Genomic DNA, 27,777 nt, shown 5'->3' on the forward strand with positions numbered 1-27,777 from the left:
AAATATATTTTTTTATATCTTGCTCTGATGAGAGCCAGGACAATCTCTAATTACCCAAAGATTGCCAACAGTGCAACAAAAACCAACAAGATATAAAAATAGATTGTTAGACAACTATTTTAAAAATAAACTTTTTGAAAGAATTTTATTTTTTGTTAGTTGGTGCCTGGTCTTATGTGAAAGGCATAAGAAAGATTTTTTAAAATATATTTTTTAATTTTCAGTTTGCCTTTCAGTACAGCAGGCTTATGAGATGTGAGTCTTAGTCTTTTTTGCTGTTGTTAATCCTCACCCAAGGATATTTTCCCATTAATCTTTAGAGAGAGTGGAAGGTAGAGGGAGAGACCAAAAGAGAGAAACTTCGATCATATCAATTGGCTGCCTCCTATACATGAGGATCGAGTCTGCAACCTAGGTACATGTCCTTGATTGGAACTAAACCCAAGACTCTTCATTCCCCAGTTGGACACTCTATCCATTGAGCCAAACCAGCTAGGGTGAGACTTAGTCTTAAATGACTTGTACATATGTTACACTAGTGAAGACTTTTGAAGGAAATACATTATAGTCTTTAATTTTTTTTTCAATTTTAGTTTGTCATTTCCATCTAATCCTTCTATTAGCAAACACTTTCTGATAAGGGATTAATATTCAAAGTATATAAAGAACTCATAAAACTCAAAAGAAAAAACCAACAATTTGATTTAAAACTGGGCAGAGGATCCAAATAGACTTTTCCACCCAAAGAAAACATAACAGCCGGCCAACAGGTACACAAAAAGGGGCTCAACATCACAACTCATCAAGGGAATGCAAATCAAATACACAAAGAGATGTCACCCCATATCTGTTAGGATGTTTATTACCAGAAAGATGAGAAATAACAAGTGTTGGTGAGGATGTGGAGAAAAGAATGTTGGTGGAAATGTAAATTGGTGCAGCCACCAGGGAAACAATATGGAGATTCCTCAAAACATTAAAAACAAAACTACTGCCCTGAGAGGGCAGTTAGGGGTGACTAAGCCAGCAGGAGAGGGAAGTTTGGGGTGATCGGGCAGGCAGGGGAGCACTTAGGCATCAATCAGGCTGGAGGGGAGCGGTTAGGATGTGATCAGGCTGGCAAGCAGAAGCAGTTAGGGGCAATCAGGCAGGCAGGCAGGCAAGTGTTTGGGAGCCAGCTGTCACGGATATTTAGAAGGATGTCTGACTGCCTGTTTACAAATAGGAGTACATGTGTCTCCTTTTTTTCCTCCCATTGACCTTCCCCCTGCCTCCCCTACACCCTCACACATGCCCTCACCACCCACCCCACCCCATGTCTTGTGTCCATTGGTTATGCTTATATATATGCTTCATTAGTTCTTCTTCTATGATATTTTTATCACAGGGATCGGGCCTAAAACGGCAGTTGGACATCTCCCAAGGGGTCCCAGATTGGAGAGGGTGCAGGCGGGGCTGAGCGACAACACTCTCCCCATTGCTGAATTTTGTGCACCAGGCCTCTACTTAAAACAATAAGAATTGTTGATATGAAAGATTTTAAGAATGGTGTCAAGGGAGTAAATCAGGCAAGCAAGATAAAGCGTTCTTAAGGGAGAGAGAAATTGAAAATGCTTACAAAAAGAGAGAAAGGTAATGAGCTAGGGAACTTCAGACATCCTGAGGTTACATGTTAAAGAGATATTTATGTTGATGTCTATCTCTACTACCAGATTTTTAGCTCTTTAAAGCAAGATGCCATATCTTACTCATACTTGGGTCTCCCAGAGCAACCAGCTAAGTTCCTTGTTCACAGAAGGTACTCAATGTGTACTGAGTGGAACTTCAATAAAAGTTACCTGAATTATACCACCAGGCTATAAAACACAATGCTAGAACAAAACAAGACAAGTATCAATTAAGTGTATATGTACTATCTTATTTATTCATTCTACAAATTCTTTGTGAGCACCATGTGCTGGGAAGGCTCTGAGACAGCAATGAATCATATGTGTTGGGATCCTCTTTTTCTTTACAAAAATATAACCCATATCTTCCAAGTTTGGCATTAGAAAAATTTCTTGATAATCAGGAAGCCAGTTGGATCACATGGCACTGCCTTTTCCCCTGGCTTTCCCTAGCTGTTGGGATCTTTACATTTAAACTGACTGACACTGAGACAACCACACTGGGGTGGGGTGGAGGGACCTGGAGGAGATGCAGATCCTTCTTTTGGTACTGCCCCTGCTTCCTGGAATACAGCCAAAATAGTTCACTTAAGATCTGGGATAACAAAAGGTAAATAAACCTAAATAATAGCATGCCTTTGGATAATCTGGGTTGAAATTATAGCTTGTCTCCAAAGCTCATGTGCTGCAGGGGAACAAAAAAAGTTAAAAGCCAAAGAGTTCTTATTTATGTCTTTCCTTCTTGGCTACCTATTTGCTACCATATGGTGGATCATGGGGTCATCTAGTCATTGGTTATGCTTATATGTCATTATTCAAGAGTACATTTTCAAACATTCTGATCTTTCGAGATCAAATCTCATTTTATTTCTATTTTGGGCCCACCCACTCAGTAAAACTTTCCTGTGTGAGGACTGGCCTCTTTCCTTGACAATTATCAACAAGAAAGACCTACTCCTTTAGACTGCTTAAGATGAATGCTCTCTGAATACAGATACACATACAGTAACAGAATAGGTGAGAAAGTTAGTTTACTAGTATACCATGAGGGTACTAGACTCCCTAGTTTCTTCTTTTATTCCTAATTAGGGAAATGGGTTCTATCTCTATTACAATGATCAGAACAACATAAAGTTCGTTAATTGTGTCCAGCTATCCTACCAAATTCCATATACATGTCATGGAGGGAAGAGACCCTTTATGTACACAAGTTCAACATTTGAATCTTCAACACTTTGGCTTAAAGCACTCTGTGATGGAAAGGAGATTGTGGGGAAATTGAGTAGAAAGAGAAGCTCCTCTTTTCAAATGCCTCCCATGTGCTAGTATAATTCTAGCAACACACAAATATCTCAGTGGATCTTCACGACAACCTATAAATTCAGCTCATTGTATAGATGAGGGATCTAAGTGAGGAAGTCTGTTCATGTTCAGCTTATAATTATTGTGCTGAATTAGATTGAACTCAGCTTCATGTAGTTAGCAGATATTTACTGTGGATTTACTATGTACAAGCATTACAATATACCATAGAGGAAACAAATTACTTCCACTCTAGTAAAGGAGAAGAAAACACTCCCCTAATGAGGCGGTCATTCATATCCACTGAAATAATATTTTCAGGAGACTATAGTAGAGGTGAAGGCAACCATCCAGTGGTTTAAAAAGTGAATGTCTCTGAGGAAACAGAGGTATTAAACATGCAATAGTATACTCCCTGAAGATGTGGGTTCAGGTTAAAAATTCTCAAGCTCCTTTAAAAATTGAATTTGCTCAGTTATATTGAGTTATTCATTCAGAGACAGCCCAAGGCCTCGGACGTTAATTAGAACCATTTGTAGCAGATCTAAATCTAGCACAGATCTCCACTTTAAAAGGCAGAGGGAAGAGGGGGTGGGGAAAGGCCTCCTGTTTCCAGAAAATAATTATTTCAGAAAGATCACAAAGAAAAGGCAATTATAAAAGGGAGCTGCATCAGAAAGTAGGAAAAGAATCGAACAGAAAGAGAATGACTGCTCCAAGAAGTAATAAAAACGTCCTTTGTCAATATATTGTTCTGCCTAAGCATATTGACTTAAACATTAATAAGATCTGGATTTGGATTCTGATTCCCTGGAAGAAAGCTATTTTATGTCTTTGAGCTCAGGTTTCTCATCTGTAAAACGAAGAAAAGTAATACTACTACTTACCTCTGTATGGTGATTGTAAAGGTTAAATAAGATAATACAAATAAAATGTCATTGGGGCATTGAGAACTCTTAGTAAGTGGTTGCTATTATGATTATTAAGTAATCTAAAAAGACTGTGTCCTTGAATTTAGTGAATAGTTGGTAACCCACTAGTGCCATATTAATTCAACGAAATGGTAAATAATCTTTAAAATATATTTTACAACAGTGGTTCATGAATAGGAATGCATTCTGAGAGTTTGTAGGGAAGGTTTTGGACATCATAGTAATGCAAAGAGTGGAAAGTGCACTCTCTGGGTGTAGTAGACAGAAGTTAAGGATGCTAGAAATTCTAGAATTCTCAAGAAAATCCTGCACATAAGAGAATACATGCTCATGCTTCCTACATGATTTTTAAATGTCCCTCTAGAATTCATGTGGTTTTACCTACATGAATGTCTAGAAAAACCTGTGTAAAATGATCTGAACCTAGACCTCAACTCCATTTTACTTAAAACATAATTTTTTCATGGTTTCAATATGAATTTCCTAAGAATGCAGCTATTATGTAAATAGAGAAAAAATTGTTTTGCTTCAATTTTCACTTAAAGTATAATACTTCATCATTTTGGTAAAATCATTGACTAATGACAATGTCGCTTCCATGACAAATCAACACATCTGTAAATCAGTCTGCTTTTGTAGACCCGGTATTTGCATTAAAACCACAAGCATCTCACTTCTTCACCCAGTCCTCCGATAAAGTCATGCCTGAGCAGTTCATATGTTATTTCATTATAAATTATTTTGATTTTAATGGTCCTGTATACTATAGTTAAGGCATTATATTGCTTTTTAATAATTGTTTATATACATATAATATTACCTATGCATTTCCTGTCAGGATGGTAAAGAAAGTATTACAAAATATTTGCTATAAAGGGGAGTGGTGGATCTGATGGGGTTGAGAACCATGCTTATTATGTTTAATGTCATGAAAATATATTAACAATATAAGGTCCAATGGAAAAGGTAAATTTTAAGCATTACTGTTTGATCTCATTTTTTAAAATAAATTAGCAAAAACCTCAGGATCTCACTTTCTCCCCCATAATATCTTATGGGATCACAATAGCCCAACTGAAGAGGCCTCCTCTTAGGTGCTGTATAGTTCTCCTGCTTTTTAATCAAATAATTTGTGTTTTATTTCAGTTGGAGAATTATAAAAATGTATTATTAGAGTGCCCAGGAATCAGATGAGAAATGAAATACAGATTCTAATCTTGGCTGTATTATTTAGACAAGTCATTTTACTTTTTTAAAAATATGTATTTTATTGATTTTTTTACAGAGAGAAAAGGAGAGAGATAGAGAGCCAGAAACATTGATGAGAGAACATTGATCAGTCACCTCCTGCACATGTGCCCACAGCCAAGGTACATGCCCTTGACTGGAATCGAATCCAGGATCCTTGAGTCCGCAGGCCGACGCTCTATCTACTGAGCCAAACCTGACTCAGCAGTGGGTCATTTTACTTTTAATAGTCTATTTCTTTATCTGAAAAACCTGAGATTTAAGATACATTATCATTAACAAAAGACTTACAGCTTTCTGGTTCTATGATTTTAAAGCAAGATTTTGCTGATTATAAGCTCAAGTCATGCTTCCCCAAGTATGCTTCACAGAGCACTGATACGATGGGTCATTTATGAGTATTAATAGGGTTCTGTGGTTAATATATCTAAGAAAAAACTGGGTTAAGTGAAGTTAAGCATGTTTCTTTAGGTAAGACATTTCAATTTCCTTGAGTAGTGTGAGTTTTCAAGGGAAGTACAGTGGGTAGCAATTCCTGTATACGTTAGACCATAGAATCTCCCCTCCCCCTACACCTGAAAATCTCAAAAGTAGCTTTCTGCAATAGCAGGTGTTAGGACACACTAATTTAAGATGATGTACATTGAAGATAAGGTTTTAGAAAACATTTATTTCCAAAGGACTCAATCTCCATGGCTAATTTTCAGGCATTATAACTAAAGCAATAGTTCTGTGTAGTAATTCTCTTAAACCACATCCTATGGTGGAACCCTAACCTGTAAGTTCAGGTTGACAGACAGAAGGAACTGAAAAGGTTAATAAAAGAACACAAATTAAAATGTGTAATGAGCATGAGTCATTTTAGAACTAAAAAGTGAGAGATTCTCTTCACATCAAAAGATTGCTCTGTTTTAAAAATTCTGTCCAGAAAGACTAAATGTGGTTGGTCTAGGCGTCAATTAAAATAGTTAAATCTGAAAGGTATTTTTGCTTGCTTGTATTTTTTACAATGCAAATTCATCCATAAAGTGTTGTTCAGGACAACAACAACAAAACATATCACCTTCAAGTGACCCTGTGATTTACAGAGAATATGACAAAAGCCAAGTTTTGCCAGGTCTGAATTCTATGAGTGAATTCTGAACCTCCAGTGTTCTCCTGCAAAATTCTTCCACCACAACCACTCCTATTTCCCTAGAAAAAACAGCAGTATAGATACAGAAGGAGCGTTATATTACATATAGAAAATAATTAGGAAAATAGATGATTTAAAATATTAGACACATTGTGTTTTCTTGATTATTTTGGGTATTTCATCACCAGTATAGAAGTGCTAAATTCTTAAAAAGTGGAGTATAATTATAAAAAGAACACAAATAACATTATTGCTGTTGTAGAAAAGAGCCTACTATCTTTAACTAATGATTACTTTAAAGGTCAGCTGGTAGAAGTTCAACAAATTTGTTGTGTGGGTGTATCAGCAGATGGTATTAGTTAAAAAAAAAATGGAATGCCTGACATTTAAAGAGTTATTTTAGACCATATAAGTCTCACATTTCAAAACATAAATTATTTAATGAGTGGAGTTATCTGTTGAAAATTTTTAACATCTAATTTATTTGCCCTGCCATACAGTGTATTTCTGGGCTAGTTTCCTACTCAAGATGGTTTATGAAAACTAATTTTAATAACGTAACAGGTAAAACTTAATCTACCATCAAAATAAAAACTAAACCCAACTGTCAAATAATGGGTTCTAAAACAAAGTTAAGGCTTAACAAACACATAAAGCTCTTAAAGGCATAAGCAATACTGAAGTCTATATTTTACTGAACAGTTATTAAGTTTTTACATGCACAATTTATTGAGCTAGATTTCTGGAGAAAAAAAAAACTGTTATCACTCTAATCCAGGGTCCAAATTCAGTATCATTTATTGTGAGTCAACGTAATATTATGTGCCTTCTGATGGTAGGTAACATTTCATGTAGAATGTACCTATGATGTTTTCTAGCCAAAAATGCTTAATTTGAATCCAACAAATCTTTGGATATAACATCCAGGAATCATGGAACAAACCAAATGATAACACAAGGAAACAATTAAATAAACCAGAAAGTGTTACAATCTCTAGTACAGTTCTGTTTTCTTCAGCAAGTCGGGTCATTAAAAAATACAGTACTAGCCTGGCTGATGTGGCTCCGAGGTTGAGCATCGACCTATGAACTAAAACGTCGCTGGTTTGATTCCTGGTCAGGGCACATTCCTGGGTTGTAGGCTCAACCCCCAGTAGGGAGTAAGCAGGAGACAGCCAATGGATGATGTTTCTTTCTCACCTATGATTCTGTCTTTCTATTCTTCTCTCTTCCTCTCTCTAAAATTGATAAAAAATACATTTTTAAAAAGTATAGTGCTAGATGAAGAGAGATGCAATGTGTAGTCCTGGATAGAGGCTGGCCCAGACAAACCAGTTTTGAAGCACATTAAGGAATTTTTAAAACTATATTCTGCATTAGGTAAAACAAACATTTCCTAAAATAGATAGGTGGGCCTCATCATGGTATGAGTTCATTTTCTTAAAAAAAAAAAAAAAATAGAGAGAACAGGAAAAATTACACAACTTGCACTAAATATAGTGGATACATAATGTTTTTATTTTTGCTTGCCTGTAGTTTTTACAATGTAAATTCATAAATAAAGGGCTATTAAGAACAAAGCATATGGCCTTCAAGGCAATGACAGTTTTCCTTGTGACTTACCAGGCTGTATAAGGTATATGACAAAACTCAAATTTTGCAAGGTCTTGATTCTAAGAGTAAATGCTGAACTTCCAGTCTCCTACGAAATGCTTCCTCCCAATGCCATTCCTATCCCCCTATTCCTCCATCAGTTACATCTTCTGGGATCTTACACAAGTTAAGAGAAGACTCTTCTCTTTGTCTCCTAAAGATAAAGAAAAAGACTTCAGCTTCTCTTTATCGGAACTCTTTCTCTCTTGGGCCTCAGGAAGGAGGAGTGGCCGACCAGATGGGCTAGCTAGAGCTTGACATTTACTAGAGCACAATTTACCGGTGGGCAGGTTGCTGGGTCTCAAGTGCAATTCTGCATGCACATTTCCCCCCACACCAGATGGAGTAGATTGTGTGTCTAGCTCCACTGTTTTAGCTGGATAGCCAATATGTTAGCAGAACCTCCTTAGTGCTTCCCACCATGAGGACATGGCCTACCATCCTCTCCTGTTTCACTTGTAGCTGCCTGTCCACCATTCTCTCTCCTGCTCTCAGACTCCTCACATGTGTCAGGATAAGTCAGCCAACAGCCATCTTCATTTCTGTGGGGAAAAAATCCCTCACTTTGGCCTCAGCCCAATACTGGGTGTACCAGTTAATAATGCAGATTTTTTTCAATATATGGAGTTACACATATGTTGATATATATATGCGATTTGACATGTATGCTATTTTGTTGTATTGCTCCTTCAGATTACCACTTGTTCCTATCAATGGCACACGCACTTTCTGAGCAGCACTTCAAAATGTATGAAGAAGTGGAAAATTGGGTCTCTGAATGGTCTGCCTCAAAACAAGAAAAATTCTATTGGGATGGTATCTACAAATTATCTTAAAGATGGGGGAAATGGGTAGCTAGCGATGGACATTACTTTGAATAAAGCACTTTTGATGTTTCTCTTGAAATCATCATGTTGTCTTTGATTACAAAATCTGCATTATTACGGTTAATTATTTGGATTAATTATTAACTGATTAATAGTGTGGATTAACTACTAGCCAGCTAATAATATGGATTAACTATTAGCTCGTTAAAATGCAAATTAATTTTTAACCGGTTAATAGTGTAGATTAACTATTAACCGGTTAATAATGCAGATTTTGTAATCCAAAGAAAACATGTTGATTTCAAGAGAAACATCAAAAGTGCTTTATTCAGACAATCATAAATCCTGCACTATAAAGGAAGGAAGAAAAAAAGTAAGGTAGGGCCAAAACCGGTTTTGCTCAGTGGTTAGAGCACGTGTCAAACCCAAGGCCCGCGGGCCAAATCCGTCCCGCCAGGCCTTGCAATGTGGCCCGCACTGCGCTGTCATCACTGCACTCCGCTGCGTTTCCATCACAATGACAGTTTATGACTGTTCAGTAAACCATTTGGCCCGAGATTTAGGCTGGATTTTAGATTTTGGCCCCTTCTCTGATTGAGTTCGACACCCCTAGGTTAGAGCATCAGCCTGCAGACTCAAGGGTCCCAGGTTCCATTCTAGTCAAGGGCATGTACCTTGGTTGCAGGCACATCCCCAGTAGGGGGTGTGCAGGAGGCAGCTGATCAATGTTTCTCTCTCATTGATGTCTCTGGTTCTCTATCCCTCTCCCTTCCTCTCTGTAAAAAATCAATAAAATATATATTTTTTATAAAGTAAGTTAGGTGGATAGGTTAGTCCTGGGGGCCTGATTAGGTTGTGCCATCAGAAAACAAAGAAGAAATTCATCAGAGGAAGAGAGCCAAAGGAGATACACTTTTTTTGACCATTTATTTGTCTCTTATTGTAATACTGTAACATAATTATAAAACCTAGAGTAATATATAACATTTTTTTGTTATTTATTATTCCTCAGAATGTTTAGACTTGATTATGTTCATCTTCAAGTTGTTTAGGGTATGTAATATCCTGTTTTCCCCCCCTCTATGTTTAATAGATCAGGAAGCTGAGAAAAGAAAATCCTGGCAAATTGCCAATGGTAGCAAAACTATTTAATGATATAATTGGTTGTTGAAAACATCATTTCTGCCTCCCCATCTAGTATGAACACATCTGTGTATTTATACAATTTTTTAGGCTATGGTTACCTGGAAATTTTTGTAATGAGATTACTTGAATTAAATACATGCTTTGAGTATTTTCTACTTGTGGATATGTCATTTTCTCATGTCACTGTATTTTGTTTTTATGATTTTTACTTCTGATAAAAATCTTACAGAAGAAATCACTACAGCTTCTCTTTTAAGGTAGCTTTGAAATATTTATAATATTAATATAAATTAGCACAAACCTATATACTATATTTGTTAATTTAGACAAGAAACATTGTTTACTACTGTCAGACTTAACATTTAGTATTTAATTTGTTTTCATGACAACTCTTCAAGTATGCACTATACTTATGTTTCAGACAAAGTGAAACAATTTGCCTGGGGTCACATAGTAAGTGGATAGTAACCAGAATTTGTATCGAGATCTATCTTTCTCCCAAAGCATAGGATTTCTACTACACCAGAGTCCCTTCTCTCTAAGTGCTGTGGGTATGCAGATGGGGAGGGAGATATATCTGATGGGGAGGGGATGATGTAAGGGTTCATGAAAGGAGCATTGGAGCTAGGGCTTGAATGTGCTTGTTTTGATCATGGGGGAATGGCGGGTTGAGAAGTAGAAACCAAAACCAATGTGCACAAAGGTACAGAGAGGGATAGTCAGTGCATGGAGGGAACAAGCTTGGATGGAACCTGGGATGAATGAAAAAGAAATGTGGAAAGTTTAGTAAGGTGCTTGAGGTCATAAAGATCCTCGAACAAAAGGCAATGAGAGCCTTTACTAACTACCATTGGCCTAGAAGAGGTATGAATACAACAGACATACTCCTACAATTTCAATGGTATCTGGGTTAGGAGGATAACTCTCATCTTAAAAACCCCCCTTCAATTTATAAAAAGTAAGGGAACCCTCCTACTCAACAACTCAGAATTTAGGTGTAGATGGTATTTGGGATATCAAAAACAAACTCTACTGACCTTTCATTAAGATAGACAGACAGACAGACAGACAGACACCATGAAGGTTGTACTGAAAGTGTCTTGCTTTAATGTAGATAAACATAATTATATGTTTGCTTTGCTAGGGTTAAACTTTTAGTTATGAAACTCAACCCAATGGCTTAACTTATTTCTTTAGACTCATCAGCCATCTGATGAAGTACTGGATTGCATTCAGGCTGCACCTACATGGAGTCTGCCCACTAGTTCATGGTGGCAGCATGTGTAACTAAAACTCTATTTTCAGTCTCCCTTTCAATTGTTTGTGTCCTGTCATCAAGTACTGGCCAATGAAATCTAAGCAAATGTTTTTGTTTTTTTTATGTGGGCCTTCCAGGAAAGTGCTTAGTGGTAGTAGTAATTTTTCTCCTGCCAGGAAAATGGATGTGATAGCTGGAATCCAATGGCCAAAATATCTCTGTTAACCTCTTTGGTGCATTTGAACAGAATAGAAAGCAAACTCATCCTTGCAGATAGATTAGAAAAAGTTCCTCCCCTTGGTAGATGCAATACATCAAACTATACAAAACCCTCTCACTCCTTGATCTGGCGCCTTTGCAGTAAAGAAATTGCAAAACTCTATGAGGTGGCCCTGACAGCCACATTGGACTGTGAGGCAGGAAAGGAAGCCATGTTCTAAAGACAGCAAAACTAAAGGGAAAAGGAGATAGTTCCCCGCTGACCATGTATGTGCCATATCGGCCGTAGATGGACAACTTCCAGACTTCTTTTGTGTGAGAGAAAAATATTGTTTGTTATGGTTACTTCTGATGTCTTTTACTATCAACTATTAAGAACACATGGCATGTTTTGAGGCATGCTATTTTTAATTACTTATTAAACAAATATTCCTTGAGCATTATGTATCAGATACTCTGTATATGCCATGGATAAAGACAGAGCTTACAGTCTAGGGTAGGGGTGTCGAACTCAATCAGAGAAGGGGCCAAAATCTAAAATCCAGCCTAAATCGCGGGCCGAATGGTTTACTGAACAGTCATAAACTGTCATTGTGATGGAAACGCAGCGGAGTGCAGTGATGACAGCGCGGTGCGGGCCACATTGCAAGGCCTGGCGGGACGGATTTGGCCCGCGGGCCTTGTGTTTGACACATGTGGTCTAGGGTGTGAAAGATAGATGGGTACTTACATAGATAATTACAGTATACAGTGATATGGTGGCTCAGTTTGCATATTGTACAAAGACCTGTGGCCAACAGCTGAGTGGGGGCTGTGCTTTGACAGAAGGCAGTCACCTACAGGGGGAAACTTCTCTAGTGCATCTCCATAAAGGGGATGCCCCATTTTAAAGAGTAAGATTCAACCAATAATAACACCTTAGTTTTGTTTAGTCATTTCCAAACTTATTTTAGCAGCAGTTAGCTTTCTTTGAAAGAACTCTCATCTGCCCTAGCTGGTTTGGCTCAGTGGATAGAGTGCCAGCCTGCAGACTGTTTGATTCCAGTTACAGGCACATGCTTGGATTGTGGGCCCCATCCCTAGTCGGGTGTGTGCAGCCAATCAATGATACTGTTTCATCATTTAGGTTTCTCTCTCTCCTCTCCCTTCCTCTCTGAAATCAATAAAAAATATTTAAAAGAAAAGAAAAGAAAAGAAAAGAAAAGAAAAGAAAAGAAAAGAAAAGAAAGAACTCTCATCTGGAAACACAATGTATTAGTCTGGATGTTTTGGTTTTAGTAATCTAAAATTAATTTAGATGTAGAAGAGAATTTATTAGTTAATTTACTTATACTTATTGTAAAAGAGGTGGGCACAGTATGCTAAGGGAATACAAAGTAGGGCTTTTGGGGAAGGTTTAAAAAAGGAAGTGATGTTGTAGCTAAATCTTGAAGAATGATTTCAAGAGGACAGAATGGGAAACAGCATACCATGCTAGGAAAGAGCATGTGCAAAGCTATCTAAGAGAGCATGTTCTGTTTCAGAAATGGGAAGTAGAGAGAAAGGCTGATGGCTAACTGGCTGCAAGTGGTGGTGGTAAGAAAGGCAAATTATTAAGGGACATTCATGCTTATTAGGATTTAGTTTTTAAATTATTGGAAGTCATTGAAAGATTTTAAAGAGCAGGATAATATGGATAGAATATGTCTCAGGAAGATGTTAGAATTATACTTTGTAGGGAAACATTAATTAAAAAATGCAAGAGCTCAGGCAAGAGGTGTCAGGCTGACTTAAGACAGCAGTACATTGAAATGGAGAGAATCAATTGATGAAAATATTTAGTAGGTCAAATAAATAGATTATGGTGGGGATGATACAGAAAAGTTAAGGATGATTCCTAGGATTCTGCATTGGGTGATCATTTATATGATTGCATGACCATTATCAAGGAGGTACAATTTTTAATGAGAGAGGGTCACACAAGGTCAGGAATAGATTGGGGAGGATAGACAAACAGCTCAATTTCTTTGGAATAGGTGCAGACTGTGTAGGTGGAGATACCCAGGAGGAAATTGACAATATACTAGTAGACCTGAATGTGTGGCAAGAACTCTGAACTGGAGGTGTAGATTTGGGAGATATAAGCAAACATACCTTGGAGATACAGTGAATTCAGTTCCAGACCACTTCAATAAAGAATCGCAATATAGCAAATTGTAATATTTTGCTGGTGGAAGATCTTTCCTTCAATTGGTAAAAAATACAAAATCTGTGAAATGCAAAAGAGCAGAGCACAATCAAATGAGATATGTCTACAGTTAAAATTTGTCTATCTGACCATCTAAGACTCAAAGATTGTGTTTGGGACCAATATGAAAAACACACAAGAGGCTCAAAAAGGCAAAGGGGTCTATTACGGCCTCCATGCCACCAAATATCTTCCCACTAAGCAGTCAGTGTCTGAAATTGCCATTGTTGTGATTTATTCCTTTAGGTTAAGGCTGTATCTCTAAGTAATTGCCTCTTAAAAATACCTTGGGGAGAAATTAAATAGACAACAGGGTAGTTTAATGAAGAGAATAACTGAGCTAGGTATCCAGAGATCAATTTCTAACACTGACTTAGCCATCGACTGCCTGGATAATGTACAGCAAGTCACTCTGTCTTGGGTTCCTTGTGTGGAAAATAAGGAAGGCCAGGTGACCTTCAATATTTGGTAGACTGCAATCTTATGCCCTATTGGAGTTTAGTTCAGTGATTTTTAAATGTACTTAGCAGCAGTTAGCCTTCTTTGAAAGAACTTCCATGCAGAAACACAACGTATCAGGCTGTTTTGGTTGCAGGGGTCTAACTCAAGTCTGATTAGCTGTTGAAGAGAATTTACTAGTTGATTTATGCTATGTGAAAAGGTGCAGCTAGATCCCATAATGACTGGAACATGAGACTGATGCATTGCCAGGACTTGCTCTCTACACATCTCACTTGTGTGTGATGGCTTCATTCTATACATACAAGGCAGTATGTGGCCACTGACCACTCTCAACACTTCCTTTTTCCTTCCTCCTTGTCTCAGGCGACCTCTATAATGAAATAGCCCCTTTTCTCTTTCTTCCCTGAAAACACTCTGGAGAAGAACTCTTCTTGCAGTGGCTTGAGTCATATTGCCAATGCTGCAGCCAAGAAGTTGGGAGACTCTCTTGAGCTGTCGTGGGCCTTAGATTCACATGTTTATAGTTAGGCAGAAATAGTTTCCCCAAAGAAAAGGAGCACTGTTTAAAGAAAAATGAAAATTACCAGGCAGACAAAGATGGTCAATATGTGAAACATAAAGCAGAGACTTTCCCACCTATCTGGTCCCCTCTGTGTAAACTAGATGGCTTCTGAACAAGACCTTTTGAAGTCACTATGAGGACCCTTGGGTTATAGCATTAAAATAATTGATTTTATTGAATGGATAGTATGCCAGATGCCTGCAAGCCCTTGACAAATTGAAGCCCTAGATATTTATTTATAGTGGTGGTGGGTTAACTTAGAAGAAACATTCTGGAATAAGGGAAGTACTAGAAAGAATGGTACTGATGGTGATGGAGTTGGGGTGGAGATTCTGAATATTCAGGGATCAAGAGACTTGAAACAGAGAGCACAGAAAGAGCAGGCAGGAGGGCACCAAGATGAACTTGGCCTACTTAGCCATTTTTATCTAGGACTAATATATCATATGGCACACTATTAATATTGTTGGGAAAATGTTCATATTTGGCTATGATAGTGAGATGGTCATTGATGTCACTCTCAGTCATTCTAGGGAAAGGAACAACGGGGAAGTTTATGGAAAGAGAGTTTATGGACCTGCAAAGGAACAGAGGAGATGAGTAAAGCCACCTTTCTTGGATAAATATACCTATGGAAAATGGTACCTCAAAAAATTAGAGGTAAAGTAATGGGGATATAGGGAGAGAGAGGAAGAGGAATAATATGAGTAAAAGATGAGAAGTTAGAGAGGAGTTTAGTTCAGTAAAAGGTAGAATATAGTTTGGAAGCCTTGTCAGGAAATCTGGGATATAAAAATTCAAGATCATTTTGATTAATACTTATGTAAAATTGTACTACTGACTATCATGTAAATTACACATTTAATTATTTTACTAATTATACCTTACTGAATAATTTAAATGTGATTCTTTTATTGTAAAGCTATGTAGTTATTAATATGAGTGTATATTGAAAGCAATAAAATCAAATTTGATTATCAAATAGTAATAATGTTCTTAAAAGTTTTTAAAAATCTTTGCTTTTTGAGCAAGTTTTTTCAAAGGAATTTCAGAAAACAAAGGAACATCATTTTAAGCAAACTTATAAATCCAACTACCTGTGCTACCAACAGACAAAAACATAGAGGTCAGATTTATCAGATCAAATATTAAATGCTAATTTGGAAAATGCACAGGTTGCTAGAACATGAAGTACTTTTTTTAAAAATTCAGAAGGAATCAACCAGTTCTGTAATAATACAAACAAATATAAGTGTTCTTTCAGAACAAATTGTACCTACACAGCAGTGCTATTAAACCAATTTGGTCAAAAAGGTCTTATTAAGCCAGAAATTTTCACTTGGATAAAGAATTTCTTTAAAGAGACATTTTTTTTAAACTAAAAAATTGCAATATCTGACAAACATAAAAAATTCATATGAAATATGAAAAGCAAATGTTGATCTTCTATTATAAAGCTGCTTTTATAAAAAATAATTTAAGTGTTACTCTTTCATTGGAATGCCTTTTGAATTGAGTCTAGGAGATTTTGTTTTTACATCAGTGAAGATTTAATTTCTCAGCATTTGCACAGTGCCAAAAACTATTTGAAAATTATTATTTCTCTAACCTTAATCTCATTGTAGATGTGATATATTTATAATATGTAAAAGTATTGCTTTCCTTGTTTTTAGTGAGTCAATTCATTTGCTATGTATTGCATAGAGAACATCTTCGAGTAGAGATTATTTAATCTACATTCAATTGACCTTTTTATAATAAAAGTTTCTGTTCTTAACTCTGAATGTCACAAGTACAATTATTCAATGGATTGTGACTCATTTAGTATTTAAAACTTAAAGATCAACAATGAACATCCCCTGTATATACCTAAGCTTCTGGACCAGCAAGCCTCACCATTTATTAGTGCTTATCATCCACAAAGGCTCTCCCCGCTTTCCCCACCACAGTCACCGCTGCTGTCAAAGTGGCAGGTATCATATGGCTCAAGTGAAAATGCCAGTTCCATCACTCTTCTCTTCCCCGGCATTGTTGTAACTATTAATTTTGTGTTACTTTCATCTCAGGTTTGTCCTGTGAGAATTTCCTGTTTATGTGTCTGCTTCCCCTATGACTATGAGCTACTTAAGAATAGGGACTACATATCCTTATATTTGTATCTCTGATGCTCAACACAATGCAGGTCTGGATGTTTGTTTATTGTATATAAATGAACAGCTAGGGACCTATATAGTTATAGGTATTCGAAGAAGCTTAAATCTGTGAGAATATCCCATCATCTGATTCATATTTTCCAGGTTTATTTCCCTCTTTTCTTCAACATCTGGTAGTGTTTCTCCTTGGGAAAGCGTGTTTGTGTGCCAAGGAGAAATGCTGTGGCAAGATGCCATTGAGACGGGTTTACTACTCTGGGTTCCTGAAGTGACTTGTTTGGCTTTGTTGCTTACAAAGCCAAAGATAATTATTCATAATATGTCAGCCTAGACTTAAAATTGTTGGGAAGGAACAAGTGGGGACTTCTTCCAGGATTAAAGCCATTTTGATGCCTATTACACAGTATGGGGGTGGTGTTGCTAGGGAGAGAAATGGAAACAACACAGGTGGAAAACAAAACAGCCTGAGGTCTTCTATGCCCTGAAGGGGCTTCTTCACTCATTCACTCACACTTCCTGGTAACAAAGATGAAAGTGGTGCAATTGCTCTTCTGCAATGGTGAGCTCTTTTAATAGCTGATCAGTTCTGTCTAAATGATGATTTGCATTTTTAACGCACCATTTTCCCCAGGAGATGAGAACGTTTTGCATCCAGTAATAGGGTCTAAGATTAATTGCAACCCTATACAACGTGCTCAGTGTGCTAAACAACAACCCTGTAGGAAAAACAACACTGAACACTGCTAATATACCCGTGACCTGGAGCATGCATTGAGAAAGAGATTGCAAAATTGCAACAGCAGTATTCTTTCTGCCTCCAGAGCTGGTATGATTTGGTTTTGGACTGCTGGTGGCAACAGCTGAATGAAGCTGACCCACAAAAACAAAATTAAACCCGAGGCATTAAAATGTCAAGGTCATATCCATCAAGTAAACATTAATATTTCCATTTCGCATTTTGATGTTTTCATTCTGCAGCCGAAGAAACGTGATCCTATCGCGAGAAGGGAAAATCAGGATACATTATAGGACGTGATGATCGCAGTCACGGGTTCTTTTATTTACATTTCGCTGTGCCGCCTACAGATATTACACGTAAAAAAAAAAAAAAAAAAAAAAAAAGAAGAAAAAAAGAAAACAACCACAACCACACCCACAAAAATGTCAGGAAACATCTTCGGTCCCTGCACCTCACCTGGCATCTCAGCCACCCAGACCAGCGCTCAGCTTTGCTGTCAGCCTCTTGGCGAGCGAGCAAGCAGTAAACACCGCCGAGTCCACGCATGACCACGGGGCTCGGCGGCTCGCCAGTCTCTCTCCACACACCCCCCTCCATGCATTATGGATGTGGGCTTTTGATACCCTGCCAGCCTTTCCAGCTCTGCTCGACACTCAAACCAAGAAAAGAGAATAAGGAAAACAGCAAGAGTAAAGGAGAAAACAGGCGAGAAACACCCCCCCCCCCCAATCCCTGGCCGCGGCGCGCGCACGCGCGCCGGCCCCGGGAGGCGGGGCCAGGCCGTGGAGCCCCGCCCCTTCCCCTCACCCCACCCCAGGGCTCCGGGGAGTGACGGACTCCCGCCAGCCCCTCCACGTCAATCAACCTTTCCTCTCCTCGCACTCTCTGCACCTTGTTATTAATCTCAATACCGACCTCGCGCGGACGCCTCTCCCCCGACCCCGGGGTGTGAACGTGTGTGTGTGTGTGTGTGTGTGTGTGTGTGAGCGCGAGCGAAGGCACCGGAAAGAAAAAGCTGGCGTTTCTGAGTCGCAGCCTCGGCCCCGGCGGCGGCAGCAGCGAGCGCGACAGCCACCTCCGCAGCGGCGGCAGCCCGGGCGCCGGGAGGCCAAGGCCAAGGCCAGGCTCCGCGCGGCGCTCGCAGTAGCGGAGCCGCGGCTCCGGCGGCCGCGGGGGCGCAGCGTCCTCCGGCGAGGGGCCTTCTCGGCGGCGGCGGCCGCGGGACCTCTCTCTCCTGCGGGCCAGGGTCACCGTCCCCGAAGCCGGAGCAGCGCGGCCCTCGCGTTCCCCTTCCTTCCCCGCCCCCCCCACCTCCGTCCGTCCGTCCGTCTCCTCGCTTCCTTCCAGCCGCCCTCCTCCCCGCCGCCGCCTCGGCCGTTCCTCCGGAGGCCCGGCCCGGCCCGCCCGCCTCGCGTCCCCTCCGGCCGGTGCCTCTTCCCCCCCGGCGGGCTGCCTGCATGTCTTTGCTGCCCTCAGCCCCGCCGCCACCGCCGCCGCCGCCGCCCCCGCCGCCGCAGCACCAGCACCAGCCGCCCCGCCGCCGCCGCCGTCGCCGCCGCCCGGACCCCGGCGCGCTGAATGCAGGTGAGGAGGGGGCTCAGGGCTCCCCCATTTCCCCCGCCCCGGGGGCCCCCAGGCCTCGCGCCCCGCGAGCTCGGCCCAGGCCCCGCCGGCCTCGCAGCAGCTTCCCTTCGGGGCGGGCGGGCGGGCGGGCGGGAGCGAGGCCCGCCCGCGGGTGTCGGTGTTTGCGTCTGCGGCCGCGGCCGGCTCGGGGGGAAAGTGCCGTGGGGGCCCCGGGCGCGCGCGCGCGCGCGTGTGCGTTTCCCCGGCCGCCCGCGGGCAAATGGCTGCTGTGGCTCCTCCTGGGAGGCCCGAGGCAACAGGGGAGGCCTTGGTCGAGTGTGTGTGCGCCTCCGAGTAGGATCCCGAGTGTCGGGAAGAGGCGCGCGTCCCCGGGGAGATGAGGTGGGAGGAAGGCTCCCGTGTGTGTCGTTGTGGATGCGAGCGGGGACTTGGGCGGGCGGGGGGCGGCCCGAGGAGCCGCCGCCGGAGTGTGTGTGTGTGTGTGTGTGTGTGTGTGTGTGTGTGTGTCGGGCTGACCCGGGTCTGTCAAAGGTTCCGGGTGTGAGTGTGTGTGTGTGTGTGTGTGTGTGTGTGTGTGTGTGTGTCGGGGGGCGGGGGAGAGGCGCTCCGGGCCCGGGAGGCTGGGGAGCCCGTGAGTCCGGGACCCTCGAGTGGCGTGGCCCTCCCCGCTTTGTGGCCCAGGCTTGGGGGGCCTCGCAGGTGAGAGCGGCTCCGCGGGAGCCGGGCCCCCGGCGGGCGGGCGGGGAGTGTGCGGCCCCCGGGCGGGCGGTGCGGGGCGGAGGGCTGCGGGTCGGGGCCGCGCCTCTGGTCTCGCGGCCTCGGCGGCAGGAAGCGTCCCGGCCTGCGGCGCGGCCTAACCGCCTCGCCGCCCACCCGCCCGCCTCCCGCCTGCCCGCCTCCCGCCTCCCGCCTCCCGGGACCTGGGGCCCCGCGGGCCGGCGGCGCTGTCTCGGGCCCGGGCAGGTGACGGTCCGAGGCGGCACGGACTGATGGATGGGGGAGCGGGGAAGGCATATTCCGGCTTCGGAAGTGCAGGCTCCCTCCCCGGCCCGCGGCGGTGGGACCTGGGTGGGGGGAAAGTGAATCAAAGCAATCGTCTCGGGAATCCGCGGGGCCGAGGTCCCTGAAGCTGGAGGGAGGGACCAAGTAGTCCCTATTTTCATGTTTCGTTGCAAACACTTTTACGGTTGAGAAACCATGGATGCATAAGATAAAGGTGGTGTTGGAGGGGCGAGGGAAAGAAATGGAAGCTTCTGTGGTCTGGTCAGATTGGTTGGATGTTGTGCATTTGAAATTGTTTTATCCTGCCTCCTAGGGGGAAAGGCGGGTACGCGCCGAGCTTGAGGAAGAGGAAGTTCTTGGCTGGAGCTGTCATCCTCGCCTCCTCGGGCTGTTTTAGCTCTGGCTTTTTGATTGGAATTTGCGTTCTGGCAGTTTAGCCGAGCAGTTTGTGCACACTGGGAGTATGCCAACGCCTTTCAGGAGATAGACTTGCTTTATTACCTCGAGGTGTCCTCATTGTCAGTCAAGTTAGTTGTGCATAAACACACTTTCCCTCACAGTCTCCCAAAACCTAGATGAAGCCTCTGTTGCTCTAGTGTTCTCCTGAAAAGCTATTTTGAGAGTAGTCTTAAATAAAATGCACCGCTAGAGAGAGATCTGCCAGTAGATGTACACATGCATTTCAGAATTAAGTTTAGATGGTGTTTGGGTAATTATTTGCTGATTTACTTTACTCCACCTTCTTGCCATTTGTGTCTAGTTAGCTCACCTAGCTAAAATCTTTTAAAGTCATGATATAGGTTCGACTCTTGCAGGCTTGCTCTCTATAATGGCCGGAGATTGGTCCTTTCTGACCTGGGCTCACAAAGAAATGCTCCTTGCCCTTCACTGGGAAGGGGGGGGGTTAAGAATGGTAGTTGGGGATGATATAGTGGGGTGGAGAGCCGTTTTCTGTGGCCATTATTGGATAAACAACACACATAGTTTAATGATTTGTTTTACAGACTTCAGAACTCCAACTGTGACATTGCCTTAGCTATTTGGCCTTAGGCAAAGCTTTTAATGTCTTTAAATCTCTTTCATCTGCCTGAAGGAGATAATACATTTATAGTAAGATTGTCTGAGGATAGAATGAGTAACATATGTTTGACACATAGTAGATGCTTAGTTAAATATTAGTTCCCTCACCTGCCGTCCTGATGGCTTTGAAAAACATAAGTACAAATAATCTTTTAATTAGTGAAAGCACTATTTTGTAACTAAGTTAAAAATCAAAGCAGTAGAACATTTCAGAGTCCTTTGATATGCATAAGATATATATATAACTTAAAACTGTATTTTAGAATTCTTTCTAGAAATAAGACTCATTAAAATACCTAGTGTTCTAGTTTGTAGAGACTATATAGTCTTAATTTTTTTTTTTGTATTTTCAAATGGGCCTCTAAAGAGAGATCTGCCTGTAGGTAGGTGTACAATGCATTTCAGAATTAAGTATAAATGATATTTGAATAATTATTTGCTGATTTACTTTATTTCACCATCTTGCCATTTGTATATAGTTAGCTTATATAGCTAAAATCCTCTAGTTAAAGTCATGATATAGATTCGTTTCATTACTCTTTTTATGAGTTCTTGTTAATGTAGCCCTGGGGAAAAAATTAAGTTGTTTGTAGCACCTACATGTTCCAATACAGTCAAGCATTAAAAAGGACCAAAGATCTAGAGTTTACTTTATCTATATAGGTCCACATAGTATAAGTGCTGCAAATATTGCTATGTAATTTTTTAAGTTTATGTTGACTGATTCTGGTAAACAGAACTTCTTGGAATATTTTCCTGAATGAAGGCAAAAATCCTCTGTCAACTTTAATAATTTAACATTTTTATTACTCTGTGTGAAGTAGTAAAAAACAAAACAAAAAACTAACGACTTAGCATTAAAATTTTAATAAATTTATGAAGGATTTTTGTGAAGGGTAGCAGAGACAACTTTATTAGAATGCAAAATATCATGATTTTGTTAAAGTGAGTGTGTTATGGGTGGGTGTGTATTTACAACAAATACAACTATCTACCATATAGTTATATTTAAAGGAAGAATTCTTACCTTAAAATGTATAAATGGTAATTTTTAATATCTTAAAAAAATAAAATAGAATTTTACTGTTAAGTAGGTATTTGGTTTTTACTAGATACTATGAATCTAGTAAAATGTAAAGCACTTCATACTTTTTTAATTAGGGAAAATTGAGGAAAATTTTCTCAGCATTATGAAAATAGTTGATACTGAACTAATATATTAAGACATGTGAAATTTATTTTAATAGTGGAACTGCTTCTGCTGTCATTGTTTGATAAAGGAATTGTGTTACATCGAAATCAAAGCGGCAAATTGTTTAGATTTTAACAATAAATGTTACTTAAGTGGGCTTTTAAACAATCTTTCCAAAATATTCCTTATAAATGTCTTTAATGAAAGGGAATTAAAATACTTAAGAATTTGTGCATGTATTATTTTGGGTAATGCTAATTGGGGTAAAAAAGACACTCCAGAATTTCAGTGGCTTAATACTTATAAGTGTATATTTTGCTCTCATAATAGTGCAGGTGCTCCCAGTTAGCAGGCTTGTGGCTTTCTTCCCTCTGGCAATTGAGGGACCCTGACTCCTTATATCTTATAGCTCCACCATTCCCTAAGGCCTCCTAGCCCTGCCTATTATCCACAGACCATTTCTTAAGAATCCCATACTTAAGGTGACAAACATCTGTCCACATTTCATTGGTGAGAATTTGTCACAGATTCTTATTTGAATGCAAGGAAGTTGAGAATATAGTCTCTGCATAGTGAACAGCTTGGGACTTTTCATGAGGTTATTTTAGATGGTAGAACATATTTATGAAATTATGTCTAAAATGAATTATAATTCTTAAAAATTGTTCAAAGAATAAAATTGGGGCAAGGGAAGAAAGGGGAAGGTGTAGAGCCAGAGAAGGAGGAGGAGGGAACAGGAGCTTTCTTCTTTGGGGATTTTGAATGACCACTGAAACCAGCGATTTAAAGATACAGATAGCTGAGACAACATTGTAATTGTATTTAATAATCTTTAGTGTGTTTCTTCTTTATCCAGCTATTGATTGCCATTGTGGTGTACTGGATTTTGACTGTTTTGAGTTGTTTCTCTTTGTACTTTGAAATCACTTGACTTTGAATTTTAATTTCTGGGGTATAATTTTATAGAAAACGAATTTTTGAATTTTCCTTTTCTATTGAGAAAGCATATGTAATATATAGAGCATTATAGTTATTACTTTATACTTTAAAGAAATATCATTTAGGTTGACTTTACTATGTTTTATTGTTTGCTGTTGCTGTTTTTGTAATTTTAAAGTTATTGTATCGATAATTAGAAAGAACAACAAAATCAAGGAAACAGCAAAGGCTTAATTATTTACTTGTGCTTGTGTTTCATGATGAAAATACTACAACTTTCTTTAACTGTACTAACATTGAATCTCTAATACATTAAATGCATTTTATTTTCGAACAACTTTAATTCTAACTGAATCACAATTTATTCTTGCAGTGCCTAGGATTCTTGTGAAGTGAGACCTCAGCTTTCTGGTTCACCTATACTTATTTTTCTTCTGAAGAGTTTGGTTAGGAATCTGGGAAATTTTATGTATGTCTGTATTTCCCCAAAGAAAGATTTTTGAGTGGTGTGGTTAACATTTTCCTGGTAAATATTTCTAATATTTTGTATTTTAAGAATTAAAAACCTTATTTGAGGGCTCACTCTATTTCCATTAGTATATTCAATTGTAAAGCGAAGTATGAAAGAAATAGAAGAAACCCTTGTGAGTAAGGGAGATAAAACAATTTAGTGATTTCAAAACAATAAACAAGTGCAGGTCACTATAGTATAAACTGTTCACAAATATTCTGAGAGGAAGTAACAAATAGAATGGTGGGTAGGTCGGAAAAGGTTTTTGGTAAGAGCTTTTTGAGATATAATTCACTTAACATAGAAGTAGTCCATTTAAAATACATAACTCATTATTCATATTTGTGCAGCCATCGCAACAATTTTATTATAGAACATTTTAATCACCTAAAATATAAATCCTGTGTTCTTTAAAAGTTACCCCTCATTCTCCCAAACTCTTATTTCTAGGTAATCAATTATTTATTTTCTGACTGTATATTTACCTCTTTTAGACATTTCATACAAATGCAATCTTAATACATAGTCTTTTATCACAGATTTCTCTCACTTTGTGTCCAGGGTTCTTTCCTGTTATGTACTTTATTCTTTCTATGGCTGTATAATATGCCATTTTATGGATATGTCAGCTGATCAATATTGGAGTTGTTTCTGCTTTTTGTCTATTGTAAATAATTCTGCTATGAACATTTATATGTAAGTTTCTGAGCATGTATTTTTCAGTTATCTTGGGGATATGCTAGATCATATGATTCCTTAATAGTTAAACTCCAGACTGTTTTCCAAAGCTGTCTCACCATTTCATTTCACATCTCCACCAACAGTATGTATGTATGTGTGTGTGTGTGTGTGTGTGTGTGTGTGTGTGTGTATATATATATATATATATATATATATATATATATATATATATATAGGCTCCAGTTTCTCTACATCCTTGCCAACTTTTGTTATCTGTCTTTTTGATCATAGCTCTCCTAGTGGGTGTTAAGTAGTAGCTCATTGTGATTTTGATTTGCATTCCCCTAATGATTTGAAGTGTTTTTTCATTTCCTTATTGGCCATTTGTGTATCTTTATGTGTATTTAGACCTTAAGACCATTTTAAAGTTATTTTGTTATGATTGCATTGTAAGAGTGAATTGGAGTTATCTTTTCACTTTCCTGATAGTGTCCTTTGAAAAACAAATTTCTAAATTTGAGGAAGTCTAATTTGTTTTTTCTTCTGTTGTTTGTGCTTTTGATGTTATATTTAAGAAACCCTTTACTAATCTGAGGTCACAATGATTTACCCTTCTGTTTTGTCCTAAGTGTTTTATTGTTTTAACTTTTACATTTAGATCTTGAATCTATTTTAAGTTAATTTCTGTATGTGGCCTGATGGGGGTCTGACATTATTTCTTTGCATGTGGATATTTAGTTGTCCTAGTACCATTTGTTGAAAGACTATTCTTTCCCTACAGCATTGTCTTGTAACTCTTATTGGAAATAACTTAATCATAAATACGAGGGTTTATTTCTGGACTTTCTGTTTTATTCCATTGAATTATATGATTTTCCTTATGCCAGTACTGTCTTGACTAACGTGGCTTTGTAATTAAGTCTTTTCGAAGTAATTCAGATTTCTTGAGTCCTCCAACATTTTTCTTTTCAATATTGTTTTGGCTATTTATTTTTTTATTAAAATATACTTTATTGATTTTTCCACAGAGAGTAAGGGAGAGAGATAGAGAGCTAGAAACGTCGATGAGAGAGAAACATCAATCAGCTGCCTCCTGCACACCTACTGGGGATGTGCCGGCAATCAATGTACATGCCCTTGACCGGAATCGAACCTGGGACCTTTCAGCCCGCAGACCGAAGCTCTATCCACTGAGCCAAACCGGTTTCGGCTGTTTTGGCTATTTAATGTCTCTTATATTTCCATATGAATTAAAAATATTTTTTAATTGATTTCAGAGACGAAGGGAGAGGGAGAGAGAAGTAGAAACATCAGTGATGAGAGAGAATCATTGATCGGCTCTCTCCTGCACACCCACATTGGGGAATTGAGCCTGCAACCCGGGCATGTGCTCTGACCTGGGAATCCAACTGTGACCTGGCTCATAGGTTGATGTTCAACCACTGAGCCATGCTGGCCAGGCTATTTCCATATGAATTTTAGAATTAGCTTGTAAATTCCTACAAAGAAGCCAGCTGGGATTTTGATAGGAGTTGTGTAATCCGTAGATCGATTTGAGGAGCATAACATTAAATCTTCCTATTCACAAATATGGAATCTTTCCACTTATTTAGATCTTTATTTCAACAATATTTTGTAGTTCTCAGAGATGTTTTACAATTCTTTTGTTGCATTTATTCTTAAATATTTTATTCTTTTTGATGCTATTGTAAATGGAATTGTTTTCTTAATTTCATTTTTGGGTTTATTGTAAGTATGTAAAATACAACTGATTTTTGTGTATTGATTTTGTATTTAGCATGTTTGTTAAACTTTTTATTCTAGTGGATTTTTGGTGGATTCTGTAAGATTTTCTGTATACCAAAGATTATGTCACCTGTAAATATAGTTTGACTTTTCTAGTCTGAATGCATTTTCTTTCTATAATCTTGCCTAATTGCCTGGGTTAAAACCTCTAATAAACTGTTGGAAGACTTGTCAAGAGCAGATATCTTTGTCTTGTTCTCATCTTGTGGGGAAAGTCTTTAGTCTTTGACTGTTAAGTATATTAGCTGAGGGGTTTTTATAGATGCCTCTTATGTTGAGGAAGTTCCCTTCTATTCCTAGTTTGAGTGCTTTATCATGAAGAAGGGGTGTTATGGTTGAGTTTTGAGGAAAGTATGCAATAAGAATTAGAAAAGTGAAGATGCTGTTTCAGTAATGATTCCAGTAATAATGCTTAATTTGTTTGGAAAAGAGAGACTACCTTTTCCCCCTCTCCAGTCTTTCTTTCCCTTCTTCCTCCTCTAATGTTTTCTAATTGTCTTCTCATTGATCCATACACGCATCTAGCAGATCCTTAATCATTTACTGAAGATTTTCTGAATAACTCAAATTTCTTGAGTAGTGGAGACTATTGTATTTTGGAAAACAAACTGTGGAGAGTTTTGTTCTGATTAGTTTGATAGCTAGGTTGGAAGGGGGAACACAGGAGGCTGAGAAAATAATACAAAAAAAAAAAAAGTACCAATCATAGAATTTAAAAGAAGGGAACAAACCTTTTTGATACTGAGAATATGGCTAATGATGAATTCCATGTTTACTTTGAACCTGACAGTCATCTGACTTTTTCCCAAAATGTTTCAACATCAATAATTTTGTTTTTATACGTTTTCTGAAAAATTTAATAGTTTTCTTTTTAGGAAATTTTGCTTTTACAATGTTTCAATTGATGTGGTTATTACCCGTTGTTTCATTTTTGAAACTTTTTGTTTCCATGTAGCTACATTCTGAATAGATAAAATATTAAAAAATATTTTTATTGATTTCAGAGAGGAAGGGAGAGGGAGAGATGGGTAGAAACATCAATGTTGAAAGATAATCATTGTTTGGCTGCCTCCTGCATACCCCCTACTGGGGATCGAGCTGGCTACCTGAGCATGTGCCCTGACCCAGGAATTGAGCTGTGACCTCCTGGTTCATTGGTCTGTACTCAACTACTGAACAACACTGGCTGGACTAGATCAATATTTTTAAAATTTTATTTCTGTCTTATGTTATAAGTCTCAGAATTAAAAAACAAAACAAAACTGGGTTTAGTTACAAATCATCCTGTTAAGACAGAGTTGGAAAATGGTCTATAACTTTGGGTAAATAGCAAACAAATGAAGTCAGAATATGGTTAGCAACAAAACATTAAAATACAGGGTACATAAGCATTTGTACCCTTACAGGATGGAAAAAGACAGGTAGTATAGAAGTTGAGCTTATCTTTAGCTT

The 27,777-nt window shown here is 39.2% G+C and overlaps 1 protein-coding gene across 9 annotated transcripts in view; it reads left to right on the forward strand.

Annotated features, from left to right (window-relative positions):
- The first annotated feature begins 18,984 nt into the window (after positions 1-18,984).
- The window catches only part of CNOT6L (CCR4-NOT transcription complex subunit 6 like), a 90,929-nt gene continuing 82,136 nt past the window's right edge, over positions 18,985-27,777 (forward strand). For 4 of the 9 annotated variants that reach the window (XM_036412873.2, XM_045571453.1, XM_045571459.1 and 1 more), the window contains exon 1: positions 19,333-19,495. In XM_036412873.2, coding sequence (XP_036268766.1) covers positions 19,491-19,495 — 5 coding nt within the window. In that variant the 5' untranslated portion in view covers positions 19,333-19,490. Of the gene's footprint in view, positions 19,115-19,331; positions 19,496-27,777 lie in introns of those variants that run through there. The other 5 variants (XM_036412862.2, XM_036412902.2, XM_036412884.2 and 2 more) reach the window with 4 other exon arrangements.

The sequence above is a fragment of the Pipistrellus kuhlii genome, unplaced genomic scaffold (genome assembly GCF_014108245.1).
Source record: "Pipistrellus kuhlii isolate mPipKuh1 unplaced genomic scaffold, mPipKuh1.p scaffold_m20_p_1, whole genome shotgun sequence".
Taxonomy (NCBI): domain Eukaryota; kingdom Metazoa; phylum Chordata; class Mammalia; order Chiroptera; family Vespertilionidae; genus Pipistrellus; species Pipistrellus kuhlii.